General features: G+C 43.3%; 1 protein-coding gene across 6 annotated transcripts in view; it reads right to left on the bottom strand.

The window, feature by feature from the left end:
* Positions 1-18464, bottom strand: part of blnk (B cell linker) — a 161865-nt gene that overhangs the window by 16396 nt on the left and 127005 nt on the right. For all 6 annotated transcript variants that reach the window (XM_068002428.1, XM_068002429.1, XM_068002431.1 and 3 more), the window contains 4 exons: positions 17059-17160; positions 15565-15607; positions 13594-13636; positions 3315-3390 (listed from right to left, as the gene is read on the bottom strand). In XM_068002428.1, coding sequence (XP_067858529.1) covers positions 3315-3390; positions 13594-13636; positions 15565-15607; positions 17059-17160 — 264 coding nt within the window. The remainder of the gene's footprint in view (positions 1-3314; positions 3391-13593; positions 13637-15564; positions 15608-17058; positions 17161-18464) is intronic.

The raw sequence follows: 18464 nt of genomic DNA, 5'->3' as shown, positions 1-18464 counted from the left end.
GGAGGACCAGGGGATATGAGTTTAAACTATGTGAGTAGGAATAGACTGGATGTTAGGTAGTTCTTTCTCCAGAGAATTGAGAGCCTCTGGAATACACTGCTGGCTGGTGTGGTGGGTGCTGACTCTCTGCATGGCTTCAAGAGGGAGCTGGACCGGTTTCTGACAGGCACAGATTGCATCATATAGAAGGTGAATGTCTTTATAGATAACACTTGGTCCATGTGATCTCCTGGACAAGATTCGATTGCCTGAGGGGGTCAGAGAGGTATTTTCCCGAGTTTTTTTCCCTTATTGGCCCTGAGTTTTTTTTCTCTAGTTTTGCCTCTCCCAGGAGATTACAAAGCTGCAGGGGTGGGTGGAAGGTTGGGGCAGGGAAAAGTGTTTAGCCATGATGGTCCAGCCATCATGGTGTGGGGCAGGCTTGATGGACCAGCTAGCCTTTTCCTGCCTGTCAATTTAGTATGTTTGTATGTATCACTTCTGTCGTGATTTCCTAAATATATCCATATAAATGGTGTCTTACCAGTACTAATTGACTTAATTCTTTACGTTGTGCAGGATTTTTATGTTGAAATTGTTGGTGTCCATTCAAACAAACAGTGTGAGTATTGACACGACTGTGACAGCCAATGAGTTGGAGGCGGCATGGAACTTACGACAGGACTTACAGCAAACAGTGTCTCTATGCACTACAGCAAACAGTCTCTTTATTAAGCAAACAAAGTCTATTTAAAGAGAGTCTCTGCACACTACAGCAAACAGAACTCATGACCAAAACTACAGTCTCCCGATAAAAGCAGGATTATTTCTCCAGCAAAATGCAGTGAGTGGAGGATAGTTACATAATAGAAAATGTGTGCATAAAATCAACCCCAGTCACTTACTCCGGGCGTGATTGACGGTGAAATTACCCAATCATCTCCATTCTGGCCGGAACTTGTGTTGTCACTATATGCAGCCTTAAACAAATTGTATAAACAACTTAAAGGACTGGAAACAACCCTGAGTTGCACAGTATCTGCATGCAAACAAGTGTGATCATACTAACTGGACAGCCACAATGCTCATCTGACTGTGTTCAGCCGTCTTTTATCCTGTGATGCAAAGACATTGTTGTTTTGCAGTTGCTAAAAGGCTGACTGCAGCAATAACTCCAAAATATAGTGGTTAAATTTACAACAAGATTCTTAATTTGTTTGCAACTCAGTGTATTTCTATGGCAGTTGTAGTGAAATTTGCCTCTGGCCTAATTTAATCCATTTAACTCTGATGAGATGGAGGTAAAAGAATCGTTTTATTTGGGATTCAAAATGACATAGGAACTTAAGAAATAGGAGCCACGTGGCCCCTTGAGCCTGCTCCACCATTCAATCAGATCATGGCCGATCTTTGACCTCAACTCCACTTTCCTGCCCAATCCCCATATCTCTTGATTCCCCTAGAGTCCAGAAATCTGTCTCTCAGCCTTGAATATATTCAATGACTCAGCATCCACAGCCCTCTGGGGTAGAGAATTCCAAAGATTCACAACCCTCTGTGAAGAAATTCCTCCTCATCTCAGTCTTAAATGGCCGACCCCTTATCCTGTGACTATGCTCCCTAGTTCTAGACACTCCAGCCATGGGAAACAACCTCTCAGCGTCTACCCTGTTAAGCCCCCTCAGAATCTTATATGCTTCAATTAGATCACCTCTCATTCTTCTAAACTCGAGAGTATAGGCCATTCTACTCAACCTCTCCTCATAGGACAGCCCTCTCATCCCAGGAATTAATCTAGTGAAACCTCGTTGCACCACCTCTAAGGCAAGTATATCCTTCCTTAGACAAGGAGACCTAAACAGTACACAGTACTCCAGGTGAGGTCTCACCAAAACTCTGTACAATTGTAGAAAGACTTCCTTACTTTTGTACTCCAACCCCCTTGCAATAAAGGCCAACATTCCATTTGCTTTCCTAATTGCTTGCTGTACCTGCATGCTAATTTTTTGTGTTTCTTGTACCAGGACACCCAAGTCTCTCTGAACACCAATGTTTAATAGTTTCTCACCATTTAAAAAATATTCTGTTTTTCTATTCTTCCTACCAAAGTGAATAACCTCACATTTCCCCACTTGGATACATTACGCTCGGCCCTTTCATCTAAGTCATTAATGTAGATTGTAAATAGCTGAGGCCCAAGCACCGAACCTTGCGGCACCCCACAAGTTATGGCCTGTCAGCCTGAAAATGACCTGTTTATCCCTACTCTCTGTTTTCAGTCTAACCAATCCTCTGTCCATGCTAATATATTACCCCCAATAGCCCTTATCTTGTGTAACATCCTTTTATGTGGTACCTTATCGAATGCCTTTGGAAAATCCAAATATACTACATCCACTGGTTCCCCTTTATCTACCCTGCTAGTTACGTCCTCAAAAAAACTCTCAAAGGTGTGTGACACATGATTTCCCTTTCATAAAACCATGTTGACTCTGCCTAATCATATTATGATGTTCTAAGTGCCCTGTTACCACTTCCTTAATAATGGATTCCAGCATTTTCCTGATGACTGATGTCAGACTAACTGGCCTGTAGCTCTGTTTTCTTTCTCCCTCCTTTCTTGAATAGCGGGGTCACAGTTGCTACCTTCCAATCTGCTGGGACCGTTCTAGAATCTAGGGCATTTTGGAAGATCATAACCAATGCATCCACTATCTCTGCAGCCACCTCTTTTAGAGCCCCGGATGTAGGACATTTAGGTCCAGGGGATTTATCAGCTTTTAGTTTCTCGAGTACTTTTTTTCTACTATGAGTTACTTTACTTTAAGTTCCTCACTCTTATTGGACCCTTGGTTCCCCACTATTTCTGGTATGTTTCTTGTATCTGTCTTCACAGTAGAAGACACAAAATATTTAACGGATCTGCCATTTCCTGATTCCCTATTATAATTTCTCCTGTCTTGGCTGCTAAGGGACCAAAATTTACTTTTGCTACACTCTTCCTTTTATATACTTGTAGAAGCTCTTACAATCCTTTTTAATATTTCATGCTAGTTTACTTTCATATTCTATTTTCTCTCTCAATTTTTTTGGTCGTCCTTTGCTGGTTTCTAAAACTCTCCCAATTCTTCGGCGTACAACTATTGGCAACATTATAGGCCTCATCTTTTAATCTAATACTATCCTTAACTTCTTTAGTTAGCTACAGGCAGATCACTTTTCCCATGGAGTTTTTATTTCAATGGAATGTATATTTGTTGAGAATATTGAAATATTTCTTTAAATGTTTGTCATAACAGTTGAAAAGCAATGGCAATCAAAAGTTGTTAACTTACAGTTCCCTTTGTAATGGAATTGGGATTTCTGGTAAGGCAAATGTCCTGGAATCCTGTAAATTACCAGTAGAATTACCTAGGTAGTTAAAGTAGAAAAACAAAATAATTGTTTTGACTTCTAACACAAGCATTTTCTGTTATCAAAGTGCAGATGATTAGGTTAACTACTAATGGTTGCAAGGTTTGCTATGTGTTTTTAGAGAAGTAAGGTGGGACGAGTAAAGTGTGAATCCCTCTCTTTTCTCCAATACTACAATCTTCCATGGACAGCCTGCTCCCAAAATTCTATCAGTGCCATGCTTGAAACAATTGTAAACAATTTTACAACACCAAGTTATAGTCCAGCAATTTTATTTTAAATTCACAAGCTTTCGGAGGCTTCCCCCTTCCTCAGGTGAACGATGTGAAATGAAGTCCTCGAAATGAAATCGCATTTATAATTCACAGAACAATGCTTGGTGAGTACAGACAGTTTTTTCAACTGCCCGTTGCCAAGGCAATCAGTGTGCAGACAGACAGGTGTTACCTGCCAGGTCTCACAGAATATACAAATCACCAAAAAAAAACAAAAAACCAACAAACAAAAAAAAACGGAGATAGAGAGGTAGAAACATAGAAAAGACAGCAACTGACCCGTTATATTAAAAACAGATAACATTTGTTCGCTGGTGGGGTAACGTGTAGCGTGACATGAACCCAAGATCCCGGTTGAGGCCGTCCTCATGGGTGCGGAACTTGGCTATCAATTTCTGCTCGACGATTTTGCGTTGTCGTGTGTCTCGAAGGCCGCCTTGGAGAACGCTTACCCGAAGGTCGGTGGATGAATGTCCATGACTGCTGAAGTGTTCCCCGACTGGGAGGGAACCCTCCTGTTTGGCGATTGTTGCGCGGTGTCCGTTCATCCGTTGTCGCAGCGTCTGCATGGTCTCGCCAATGTACCATGCTCTGGGGCATCCTTTCCTGCAACGTATGAGGTAGACAACGTTGGCCGAGTCACAGGAGTATGAACCATGCACCTGGTGGGTGGTGTCCTCTCGTGTGATGGTGGTATCTGTGTCGATGATCTGGCATGTCTTGCAGAGGTTACCGTGGCAGGGTTGTGTGGTGTCGTGGACGCTGTTCTCTTGAAAGCTAGGTAATTTGCTGCGAACGATGGTCTGTTTGAGGTTGGGTGGCTGTTTAAAGGCGAGTAGTGGAGGTGTGGGGATGGCCATAGCGAGGTGTTTGTCCTCATTGATGACATGTTGAAGGCTGCGGAGAACATGGCGTAGTTTCTCCGCTCCGGGGAAGTACTGGACGACAAAGGGTACTCTGTTGGTTGCATCCCGTGTTAGTCTCCTGAGGAGGTCTATGCGATTTTTTGCTGTGGCCCGTCGGAACTGTCGATCGATGAGTCGAGCGTCATATCCCGTTCTTACTAGGGCGTCTTTCAGCGTCTGTAGGTGTCCATCGCGTTCCTCCTCGTCTGAGCAGACCCTGTGTATTCGCAGGGCCTGTCCATAGGGGATGGCCTCTTTGACGTGGTTAGGGTGGAAGCTGGAAAAGTGGAGCATCGTGAGGTTGTCCGTGGGCTTGCGGTAGAGTGAGGTGCTGAGGTTCCCGTCTTTGATGGAGATTCGTGTGTCCAAGAAAGAAACTGATTCTGAGGAGTAGTCCATGGTGAGCTTGATGGTGGGATGGAACTTGTTGATGTTATCGTGTAGTCTCTTTAGTGATTCCTTGCCGTGGGTCCATAGAAAGAAAATATCGTCGATGTATCTGGTGTATAGTGTTGGTTGGAGGTCTTGTGCAGTGAAGAAGTCCTGCTCGAACTTGTGCATGAAAATGTTGGCGTATTGGGGTGCGAATTTGGTCCCCATGGATGTTCCGTGTGTTTGGGTAAAGAACTGGTTATCGAAGGTGAAGACATTGTGATCCAGGATGAAACGGATGAGTTGTAGGATGGCGTCTGGAGATTGGCTGTTGTTGGTGTTGAGTATTGATGCTGTCGCAGCGATGCCGTCATCGTGGGGGATACTGGTGTAGAGTGCCGAGACGTCCATCGTGGTGAGAAGTGTTCCTGGTTCAACTGGTCCGTGGGTACTGAGTTTTTGTAGGAAGTCTGTAGTGTCGCGACAGAAGCTGGGGGTTCCCTGTACGATGGGTTTCAGGATGCCCTCGATGTATCCAGAGAGGTTCTCACACAGGGTTCCGTTGCCTGATACGATGGGACGTCCGGGTGTGTTGGCTTTGTGTATCTTTGGGAGGCAGTAGAAGTCTCCCACGCGGGGAGTACGTGGGATGAGAGTGCGTAGGATGTTTTGAAGGTCTGGATCGAAGGTCTTGATCAGTTTGTTGAGCTGGTGGGTGTGTTCTTTGGTCGGGTCTGCGGGTAACCGTCTGTAGTGTTCCTGGTTGTCCAGTTGTCGGTATGCTTCTTTGCAATAGTCCGTTCTGTTCTGTATGACAATGGCTCCTCCTTTGTCCGCTGGTTTGATGACGATGTTGCGGTTGGTCTTGAGAGCGTTGATGGCGTTGCGTTGTGCTCGGGTGACATTCTGGACTGTCTTCTGAGTGCGGCTGATGAATCTGGCATTGACGCATTTCCTGATAGCTTGAGCATACATGTCAAGCTATCAGGAAATGCGTCTCATCCCACGTACTCCCCGCGTGGGAGACTTCTACTGCCTCCCAAAGATACACAAAGCCAACACACCCGGACGTCCCATCGTATCAGGCAACGGAACCCTGTGTGAGAACCTCTCTGGATACATCGAGGGCATCCTGAAACCCATCGTACAGGGAACCCCCAGCTTCTGTCGCGACACTACAGACTTCCTACAAAAACTCAGTACCCACGGACCAGTTGAACCAGGAACACTTCTCACCACGATGGACGTCTCGGCACTCTACACCAGTATCCCCCACGATGACGGCATCGCTGCGACAGCATCAATACTCAACACCAACAACAGCCAATCTCCAGACGCCATCCTACAACTCATCCGTTTCATCCTGGATCACAATGTCTTCACCTTCGATAACCAGTTCTTTACCCAAACACACGGAACAGCCATGGGGACCAAATTCGCACCCCAATACGCCAACATTTTCATGCACAAGTTCGAGCAGGACTTCTTCACTGCACAAGACCTCCAACCAACACTATACACCAGATACATCGACGATATTTTCTTTCTATGGACCCACGGCAAGGAATCACTAAAGAGACTACACGATAACATCAACAAGTTCCATCCCACCATCAAGCTCACCATGGACTACTCCTCAGAATCAGTTTCTTTCTTGGACACACGAATCTCCATCAAAGACGGGAACCTCAGCACCTCACTCTACCGCAAGCCCACGGACAACCTCACGATGCTCCACTTTTCCAGCTTCCACCCTAACCATGTCAAAGAGGCCATCCCCTATGGACAGGCCCTGCGAATACACAGGGTCTGCTCAGACGAGGAGGAACGCGATGGACACCTACAGACGCTGAAAGACGCCCTAGTAAGAACGGGATATGACGCTCGACTCATCGATCGACAGTTCCGACGGGCCACAGCAAAAAATCGCATAGACCTCCTCAGGAGACTAACACGGGATGCAACCAACAGAGTACCCTTTGTCGTCCAGTACTTCCCCGGAGCGGAGAAACTACGCCATGTTCTCCGCAGCCTTCAACATGTCATCAATGAGGACAAACACCTCGCTATGGCCATCCCCACACCTCCACTACTCGCCTTTAAACAGCCACCCAACCTCAAACAGACCATCGTTCGCAGCAAATTACCTAGCTTTCAAGAGAACAGCGTCCACGACACCACACAACCCTGCCACGGTAACCTCTGCAAGACATGCCAGATCATCGACACAGATACCACCATCACACGAGAGGACACCACCCACCAGGTGCATGGTTCATACTCCTGTGACTCGGCCAACGTTGTCTACCTCATACGTTGCAGGAAAGGATGCCCCAGAGCATGGTACATTGGCGAAACCATGCAGACGCTGCGACAACGGATGAACGGACACCGCGCAACAATCGCCAAACAGGAGGGTTCCCTCCCAGTCGGGGAACACTTCAGCAGTCATGGACATTCATCCACCGACCTTCGGGTAAGCGTTCTCCAAGGCGGCCTTCGAGACACACGACAACGCAAAATCGTCGAGCAGAAATTGATAGCCAAGTTCCGCACCCATGAGGACGGCCTCAACCGGGATCTTGGGTTCATGTCACGCTACACGTTACCCCACCAGCGAACAAATGTTATCTGTTTTTAATATAACGGGTCAGTTGCTGTCTTTTCTATGTTTCTACCTCTCTATCTCCGTTTTTTTTTGTTTGTTGGTTTTTTGTTTTTTTTTGGTGATTTGTATATTCTGTGAGACCTGGCAGGTAACACCTGTCTGTCTGCACACTGATTGCCTTGGCAACGGGCAGTTGAAAAAACTGTCTGTACTCACCAAGCATTGTTCTGTGAATTATAAATGCGATTTCATTTCGAGGACTTCATTTCACATCGTTCACCTGAGGAAGGGGGAAGCCTCCGAAAGCTTGTGAATTTAAAATAAAATTGCTGGACTATAACTTGGTGTTGTAAAATTGTTTACAATTGTCAACCCCAGTCCATCACCGGCATCTCCACATCATGCTTGAAACAGTCACTGACAACTCAATATTAGCGGCCTGGGAATGACTGCCCTTTAAATTCTACCCAACCCCACCCTCATTGGAAAGTGCCTGGCTTCTCCACAGCCACACAACCAATCAGATTTGCATCCCACTGTCATGTTACGTCATCATGCAGAGGCCCAGAGTTTTCTTGTGGGGCCCGGAGATACTCTCCTGCTCTTCCTGACTCCACTAAGTGATGTTTTTGACTTACCTTAGAGGAGCGCCTCGTCTTCTCTGTCAGGTTTTACCGAGCAGGGCACTCATGGCAGGTGCCCCACTTAGTATTTAATTGGCCTATTAGGGTCCCATGGCTGTCATAGAATCCCGATTAGCATATATTAATGAGGCTCCCTCCTGAGTCAGGCAATCACCTAGGCTTTTAAAAAAGAGCTCCAGTTAAGCCGGCAGTGGGTGGGAATCGAGCAGGAATAGGGTGGAAGGACTTTGCGCAGCATCATTCTCATTGGGCAGGGTGAGTTAGAAAGAGCCTACTGTTTTATAATAAAGAAGTGAATGTACTTGGTTAACTCATTACACTTCACAACTGAAGACTGCATAAGCTAGATTTGTACAGCAGAGTTCAATTTATGTACAAACAGGAACAACTGAACTCAAACGCTGTATATTTGGAATATGGAAATTTATTTGAAAGCTGAACTGAGCTTAGTGCTGTAGATACCTTTTTATGAGAGAGTCTGATTTAAAGTCGATGTGACTGAACATTTCCAACTGAACAGGGGCACTTTTATGCTACCATACCTTGTTCTTGCTACAGGATGAGACTGAGTTAAATACCCTCAGCTTTGATTGATTTACACAGATTGTATCAGGATGAAAAGTTGCAACAGGCCTCAATTAAGGTTCGATCCGAATTAATTTTACATTATTCATACATATGTTCCAATCTGAAATATAGAGTAAATTTGATTGAAAACCAATTACTGTAACAAGAAGTTTTCATATTTTATGATGTTTGTCATTAAAATCATGACTATTTAGCTTTATGCAACAGCCTAAATAAAGCTAAGCGATTCCACAACCAACGGATCAAATCAAAGCTCTGCAGTCCTGCCACATCCAGTCGTGAATGGTGGTGGACAATTAAACAATTAATGGAAGGAGGAGGCTCTGTAAATATCCCCATCCTCAATGATGGCGGAGTCCAGCATGTGAGTGCAAAAGACAAGGCTGAAGCCTTGCAACCAGCTTCAGCCAGAAGTGCTAAGTGGATGATCTATCTCTGCCTCCTCCCGATATCCCCACCATCACAGAAGCCAATCTTCAGCTAATTCGATTCACTCCATGTGATATCAAGAAACGGCTGAGTGCACTGGATACAGCAAAGGCTATGGGCTCCGACAACAACATCCCGGCTGTAGTGCTGAAGACTTGTGCTCCAGAACTAGCCGCGCCTCTAGCCAAACTGTTCCAGTACAGCTACAACACTGGCATCTACCTGACAATGTGGAAAATTGCCCAGGTATGTCCTGTCCACAAAAAGCAGGACAAATCCAATCTGGCCAATTACCATCCCATCCGTCTACTCTTAATCATCAGCAAAGTGACGGATGGTATCGTCGACAGTCCTATCGAGCAGCACTTACTCACCAATAACCTGCTCACCGATGCTCAGTTTGGGTTCCGCCAGGACCACTCGGCTCCAGACCTCATTACAGCCTTGGTCTAAACGTGGACAAAAGAGCTGAATTCCAGAGGTGAGGTGAGAGTGACTGCCCTTGACATCAAGGCAGTATTTGACCAAGTATGGCACCAAGGAGCCCTAGTAAAATTGAAGTCAATGGGAATCAGGGGGGAAAACTCTCCAGTGGCTGGAGTCCTACCTAGCACAAAGGAAGATGGTAGTGGTTGTTGGAGGCCAATCATCTCAGCCTCAGGACATTGCTGCAGGAGTTCCTCAGGGCAGTGTCCTAGGCCCAACCATCTTCAGCTGCTTCATCAATGACCTTCCCTCCATCATAAGATCAGAAATGGGGATGTTCGCTGATTGCACAGTTTTCAGTTCCATTCGCAGCTCCTCAGATAATGAAGCAGTTCGTGCCTGCATGCAGGAAGACCTGGACAACATCCAGGCTTGGGCTGATAAGTGGTAAGTAACATTCGTACCAGGCAATGACCATCTCTAACAAGAGAGAATCTAACCACCTCCCCTTGACATTCAACAGCATTACCATCGACGAATCTCCCACCATCAACATCCTGGGGGTCACCATTGACCAGAACCTTAACTGGACCAGCCATATAAATACTGTGGCTGCAAGAGCAGTCAGAGGCTGGGTATTCTGCGGCGAGTGACTCACCTCTTGACTCCCCAAAGCCTTTCCACCATCTGCAAGGCACAAGTCAGGAGTGTGATTGAATACTCCACTTGCCTGGATGAGTGCAGCTCCAACAACACTCAAGAAGCTCGACACCATCCAGGACAAAGCAGCCCGCTTCATTCACCGGCGCACTGTGGCTGCAGTGTGTACCATCCACAGGATGCACTGCAGCAACTCGCCAAGGTTTCTTCGACAGCACCTCCTAAACCCGTGACCTCTACCACCTAGAAGGATAAGGGCAGCAGGCACGTGGGAACAACACCACCTGCACGTTCTCCTCCAAGTCACACACCATCCCAACTTAGAGATATATCACCATTCCTTCATCATCGCTGGGTCAAAATCCTAGAACTCCCTTCCTAACAGCACAGTGGGAGAACCTTCACCACACGGACTGCAGCGGTTCAAGAAGGCGGCTCATCACCACCTTCTCAAGGGCAATTAAGAATAGGCAATAAATTGGGGATGGGCAACAAATGCTGGCCTTGCCAGCGACGCCCACATCCCATGAACGAATTTTTAAAAAATGCAATAGCTTACTATTTCTGGGTGAAAGAACCTTTTGGAAGTTTGTTCACAAAAGTGAGAAAAAGTAAGAACTGAACAGCTGTGAGCAAAAATAAAAAGAGCTTAGGGGAAAGGTCTAAACAGGCTCTCCCCTCTGAAACATTTCAGCCTCACTGTTACCCAGAATATCTCCTGGTGTCTTTCTCCCTCTGTCCCCAACAGTTATTTTGAAATATGTTGCATTCTCCTCCAGAAATCATACCCTACCTTTGACACTGCAAGATAAGGTGTGGCTTGGTTAATTTAACTGATCTGAATATCAATATGAAGGCTTATTTATATAAACAAAAAAATGACTTTTCTCCTTGCATTTCAATAGGAAACATTTCCTGATTGTATGTACCCCAAAACCTTCACTGTAAGATTATATCACTCATAAGCTCCCTTCTTATCCATATTATAAGGATTTCTGTTTTATACTTAAAACAGCCAAACATGTCGGTCTGTGCTCCTACATCCTTATCAAAATCTTCTAAGTTGCACTATTCCCTATGTATTTTGCTGGATATACATAACCTTGAGAGAATATAGAAACAATTAAACTGTTTCCATAATTCTCTTTTTCTTTGTGTTTTCACTTGTGCATACAGACATTTGCTTTTCTAGAAAAGCTACAGTTTCACTATAATATTTATAATTTACTGTCTCCCTCACGTAAGAAAGTGTAGAATGAGTAAAGACTGTTTGACCTAACAGGCCTGTCCCTACCACCCACCCCATCCGTTTAATCTTCAGACGGAAAGTTCTGCATAAATATTCCCAATTTCCTAAGATAATCAAGCACAACTCCAGAATATTCAACCATCTTCACTTTCCCATTTGTCAGTTCTAGCCTAAAGCTGTCCACAGATAGCATTTCTGCCCCTTCCCTGCTCCCCCATCTCTAGCTGCACATGCAGTATTTGATTATTTATTATATCTCTATAACCACTACTTTTCTTTTCAGCTCTTGCTTCATTTTTCTTTTCTGTTAGTTTCTTTCCCTTTTACTTTTCTCTCCTAGGTCGGTGCCTCTTTTTTTCTTTGCTGCTGTTTCTCTCTTCTGTTCTCGCTCCCTCTCTTATTCAATGAGCTGGATTTTGCTGTGAAAATAACGGTGAGGCTAGCAGCGCTCACTGTTATTTATGCACAAATTGGATAGCAACTACCAGCGAGTGCACAGGCGCAGTTTAACGTGAAAATCTGGAAGTTGCTGTCCCGAGATGTGCTGCCCCTCTGTAAGCTGTGTGAGTATAGCATCTCGCCGACTGGCTCCCCATTCAAATGTATTGAACCACGTGAAGTTCCTGTACTGACTTCATAGATATGGACTAAACTCACCAGAAAAAGTTAGGGCATGTCCATTCCAGTCCACATGCCCTTTTAATGGTATGGTAAGTCTTAATTACTGCTAAACGACCACTGTGGCACTGAAAATTAACTTTTCCAAGTGTGGAGTCTCATTCCTTCAGCTTTTAATTATTGTTGGAGATTTAAAAAAATTAATACATTTTTTAAAAAAACTTTTTATTTTGCTTTCAGTTCCTGATGTGACATTGAATTCGCTATTCTAACTTACACTTCCTGGTTCAGACTACGTTGTTTATTAACGATTCTACAATCTGGTTAAGGAGACACACAGTTGCTTGCCCTGTTCACACAGATCCCAGATGCCCTGTTTGGCTTTCCCGCTGATAGTAACTTGCCGTACAAAACCGCATGGAAAGTTAATGGGCAAGTGCCAGTCTAACGAATGGCCGCGCACAGCAGGATCTGGCCCTGTTCCTTTTTCTTCTTCTCTTAAGTTCCCACTGCACAGGGCCCTGAAATTGCTAGTGCACAGTGCAACATAGGGGTGCTCCTGCTTGTCTGGGTGTAACTTTGTTGGGAGAGCTGCAGAATCTACAGCAAAATGACATAAATGACATTCATGCTGTTTTTCTGGGGTTTCCGTGTCTCTAATTTCCGTGCTGAAGTTAAGGTGGACGAACGGGAGAACTCCATGGAAATTCATCCCACGGAAATTCACCCCCTTAATGACTAATGAGACTTTAAGAACTTTAATGGCGCTTTTTTTTGCAGCTTCCATGAACACCGCTTGTTCTCAATTCCGATAGTTTCACCAGGTCCTGTAAATTATGAGAACCCTGACACCAGTAGATTCACAGGGGGTGAATCTTCACAGGGGTCCTCCAGCTCATCTGCCATAACTGCTGGAAGAACCACACAAACCCCAGAAAACCAGCGCAAGGGAAATTCTACCCCAGAGTACTTGTCCTGTGTGTTATAAACTTACATGCAATCTGGAATTGATCAAAATACACACAGTAGATTATGTAATTTCAGACAGTTTTAGCAAAAATCCAATGGACTTGCTGCTCATATGATGTACTGTTGTTCTCTTGCTGAAGCCTCATCACTTTCTACATGCTCCACTGTACTTCGTATCATCTGCCTTTCTACTTAAAATGCTGTTAGGTGGCGCTGTCTCTATGATATGACTCAGAAAAACCATTAGTATTTGAGGCAGGCTATCAAGATGACACCTACAGGATATCATCATTATATACTCTGGAGCAGAACCCTGTCCTCACCCATATACACACACACATGATCCCACATTGTCACCCAGAACCCAATCAAACTTTAGGAATCTGAACATATTAAATCTGAACTAATCAGGCAATATTTAAAGTAAGCTATTACAAGGAATAGAATGACTACTAACTTGGTTCAGGGTCACATACTTCATAGTCGTCACCGTCATCCTCCTATAATGAAATTAAATGATCACATTTATTTTCTTCCTGATATTTTAATGCAAATAAAATTCAAAAAATTGGTATATACATAGGGGGAATCTTGGTACATATAATTCCTACTGGTGATAGCACATGCATGTTGCCAGTAGTAATTAATCATCAGGGCCTGAATTTTATATTGTATATATTGTGGGATCAGCAGCACCAAACACTGGGTAGCGTTTCAATCAGGAAATTGCGCCCAAAATGCACTTGAAATTGCGCTGGTTAGGTTAGGCTTCAAGTTTCTGCTAAAATTCATTTGGATAATCATAAACGTAAAATCTTCCTCGAACCAGCACAATTGGGCAGGGTAATAGAACAAAATTTTTTCTTTTTTTCTCTATCAAGAAGTATTCCTTAATGTACTTAAGAGTGGTAACTTGGTGTAGTTTTATTAATACAACTGAAAATAGGTTTATCAGCAAAAATAAGCACCAGAAGTGGTGACATGAGTAGTTATCACACTGACAGAAATGGGAAAAACCCTGCAAATGATTATAAATTATATCATACAATGCAACAGGAAAGAAAGAGACTCATAATAACAGAGGGGACAGAAAGGAAAACAGGGAGGGGGGATGGAGGGAAATAACAAGGGAAGAAATAGAGGGAAAGTCTATTATAGTAAGAAAAATACATGCTGCAATACAAAGTTGTAGCAGGGATCTAGATTTTTTTCATATTTCCTATTGTTTCCAGTTTGTGTGTGAAAATTGAAGAAAAATTGGAACATTCTCGACATGTAACCATCTAGTTCCTTAATCAACAGATCCAGTTAATTAAAATGCTGCCGATAATACTTAGAAAAAAAATCAAGATTAAACTGTCTGAGATAGAATCTTACAGCGCAGAAGGAGGCCATTCGGCCTGTCATGCCTGTGCCGGCTCTTTGAAAGAGCTGTCCAATTTAGACCCGTACTCCAGCTTTTTCCCCATAACCCTGCAAATTAGTCCTCTTCAAGTACATGTCCATTTGCCTTTTGAAAGTTCCCATGGAACCTGCTTCCCCTACCACCCTTTCAGATAGTGCATTCCTGATCTTAACAATCCTCTGTTTAAAAAAAAATTCTCATTTCCCCTCTAGTTCTTTTGCCAATTATTTTAAATATATGACCGCTGGTCACCGACCCACTTGCCAGAGGAAACAGTTTCTCCCTATTTGCTCTATCAAAACCCCTCATTATTTTGAATACCTCTATCAGGTCTCCCTTTAACCTTCACTGCTCTAAGGAGCACATTCCCAGCTTCTCCAATTTCTCCACATGACTGAAGTCCTCGATCCCTGGTATCATCCTGGTACTCCCTGTACCCAAGTCCATGTCATTTATATATAACAAGGAAAGCAATGGTCCTAATATCGATCCCTGAGGGGACCCCACTGCATACTTCTCTCCAGTCAGAAAACATCCATTCACCACTACTCTGCCTCCTATGCCTTAACCAATTACGTACCCGAGTTACCATCGTCCCTTTAATCCCATGTGCTTCCATTTTCCAAATGAGTCTGTTATGTGGTACTTTATCAAACGCCTTTTGAAAGTCCATACATACAACATCTCAATCACGAATGAGTACTGGTAAACCACAAAAATAATGATTTTCTGCCCTGTGTAATCAGACTATTGTGGAGCACAACTTTTGGTTCTTAAAGGATTGCATCTAATATATAAAATAAGGAACTCCCTGTTCTTCACCAACACTGGTACATACACACACAAATATTGCTAGCAAACTTCCGTGGACTTGAGCTGAACTATTATATTTTTTGAAAACGTTTGGCACCATTGCTTCATCTTTGATTTTGACATGCATCATGGGCTGTCCTGTACACATGATAAAGCTGCTTCAGTCTCGAGAAGAAAAAAAAAGCCCTTTATTAAAACATTGAAACTTACAGGCTTAGAAATGGATGGTTTTCTGTTCATGGGATATTCATTTCTGGAAAAAAAACCACACACGTTGAGGAATATATAAATCTTCAAAGTAAAAGCTTTGACAAACTGCAATCAAGGCATAAGATGGGATTGATATTCATGGTGTTCCAACTGGATATAAATGGCACACTTTGAAACATCTATAATTGAGCGTTGAAGGAAAAAGCACCATTTTTTTCAACATTAGATGCTGGTGTCTATACAGATGTCTATTTTGCCTGAAGTTTTTATGATGACTTTTATGCTTTTCAGGATTGATGTTGATGCTGGGAATGGAACGCTTTCTATGTTTGGCATCCAATGTCACCATTATACACTTCCAGGTCAAATATAGGGAATGAGACTCCTTTTACACTACCCAAATATTTTGCCACAATTCCAACAACAAAACAACACTTTCTATTGCACGAGTACGATATTTCCTTATCGTTGATTCTTGTGAACCTAGAAATTACTGTTGGTGAGATCAGTGCACAACTGCATTCATATGAAATCCCTTTGTCCACCCATTTAAAATGAGTTAATATTTGCTTTAAAATAGCAGACAAAGGAATATCATTAAAAAAAAACAAGCCAACATCAGCAACAGTAATTTCTAGGCTGTGGTCTCTCCTGAATGAGTGTCAGTTTGATACCACTGAGGACAAATTAAGAACAGTTTTATATTTTGGATTCATGCCTGTAGAATCTGGGGTAAAAATAAATTATTACCTATTTAGGTTGGATTCAAATCAGTGACCGGAATATCTCAATTGTACTGGTCCTCCATTTTACTTATTCTGACAACTTGATAATTATTCTTTGTTGCCATCATTTTGTGATTTTCCATCTTTTTCTTCTTAAAGAAACAAATTAGCTCCTTCTTCTTTCAACCTATTCAATCAACAGTTGCAGAGCAATTCACTATGTCCTAAACTGTCAACTTATCTACTGAGGGAAGTGGATAAGCTCAGGTAAATAAAATTCAAGAGAAAATTCTAGAAAATTTTTCCCTGGCCCACGAAAGCAATGAAGGAAAATTTAAGGGATTCAAACATTCTGCGCTGAGATCGCCCCATAATACACCTCCTGTAGCTATAAAGCTGCTGCATCGGTGGCCCTCGTGCTTGTTAATTTAGGCCAGCCTGTTGTCCTCGCACCTCCCCTAGAAACGTCATCATGCTACCCCTCTTTCCACCCCTCTTTCCACCACCCCCCCAACTCCCATTTGAGAACCTCTGCCTTAGCCCATCTATTTTATTTGTACAGGTTTCTGAATGCCAACAGTATTTCCCATGCTGGTTATCTGTCTACATGTTTCCTGCGATTAGCAATTTTTTAACAACTACCTAGCTGCGTATTATTTACTGGTTCATTGGTTGAAGATGGTTTGCTCGATCTAAGTGTGTTTGTTTGTTGTTTCCACATAAGGCGTCTAAGTAAACATATAACTGCAGAATAAAAATAACAGGATACCTGGGTACTTCTGGTACACTCATCTTTTTTGGTAAAGAGCGAGGAAGTAACGATGGGCTTCCTGTTCCTGTGGATCCAGGTTTAGGAAGTTGTGGCTTGGCCCTTTAGGCAGTAATAAAGAATTTGTCTAATTAGGATCTGCAGATAAACACGAGCACAGAGAATCTTCTAAAACTGTTGAGATTAAAAAGCATACAATTGAAATCCATACAGAAAAGTATGTGTGGGGCCCAATTTTCACGGGGGACCTGTGACATGGGTCTCTGCCCCTTATGTAGATTCAAGATTTCTGGGGCTTCCCAAAAAAGGTGAGCCTGTACCTGCAATAGGCACAGGCCAAATGTTCTCATAGAAATTAAGAGGGAAGAGACAGTCCCATCACTCCCGCCTCATATTCCTGTAGCATTGATGGTAGAGTGCCCCTTTGGAGAAGGGATCAGAAGAAACATGGGCCTTGTCCCCCAGCCCCTCAGATCAGAGGATTGGAGAGGGGCAGGCAACAGCCTGCAGTTAAGTCCCTTTGTTTGTTCGTGGGTATATTGGGCCAGAGATCGCTAACAGCACTTAAAAAGGCTCAACCATGGCACTGCTGCAGGCCTTACCTACCTCGCTTCCCTGCTGCAAGGTTCTGGGTGGGTGCGAGTGCGTTACAATCTGTGTCTTATCAATTTTTCCAGAGGAAACAATGCAGCATCAAAGACTGATGTCTGTCACCTTCTTTCTAGCAACAGTCTAGCAAGATATCTCAGATTCTGACCAGATTGAGTCGGTGACCTGCTTGCTTGAGTGTCAATCAACTGGTGTAATTAATAGATAGATTTCAAAGTCAGGCACAAAGGAAATATCTCTCTTCCAGATTGTAGAGAATTTAAAACTAAGAAAGATTGTTAGCAAAAAGCCACAGTAAAATTTTGGATCTAAGGTCCAGTAATATGTTCAGTACTTATTAGAAAGGGTTCTTGCGTGCTATAGAAGACACAGTATAATTGTTGTCAAGTGTGGGAGAAAAATATTTCAAGTAGCCACCTGGGGGCGCTCTTACACAATGCAGCTTAGAGAAAAGTTAGAGTTGCGACTCAGAACTTTGTTAAAGGGACTGACGTCACCATTTTTTGTGATTAGGTGGACAACTTACCCATAGTATGTGGTATATAACTGGATGAAAGAGAAAAATGGCTACACTTACAATACTAAAGAAACACTTACTGGTCTGCAGTTCATTTGATACTAAAAAGACGGAGGAGATTCACTCAGTACTACTTTTAAAAGTAAATTATCGAGTAAAAATCAGTAATATTTTTCCATTTTGTTAATTTGTTGAATGATTTGGTTTAAACAATGAGTGCTGATAATCCCGCAAGTGGAACAGGCTGCGAGAAGGCTGATCTTATAATGGAACCAGCCTA

This window comes from Heptranchias perlo, chromosome 21 (genome assembly GCF_035084215.1).
Source record: "Heptranchias perlo isolate sHepPer1 chromosome 21, sHepPer1.hap1, whole genome shotgun sequence".
Lineage (NCBI taxonomy): Eukaryota > Metazoa > Chordata > Chondrichthyes > Hexanchiformes > Hexanchidae > Heptranchias > Heptranchias perlo.
Note: the sequence above shows the minus strand (reverse complement) of the source record. Positions and strands in the feature narration are given on the sequence as shown.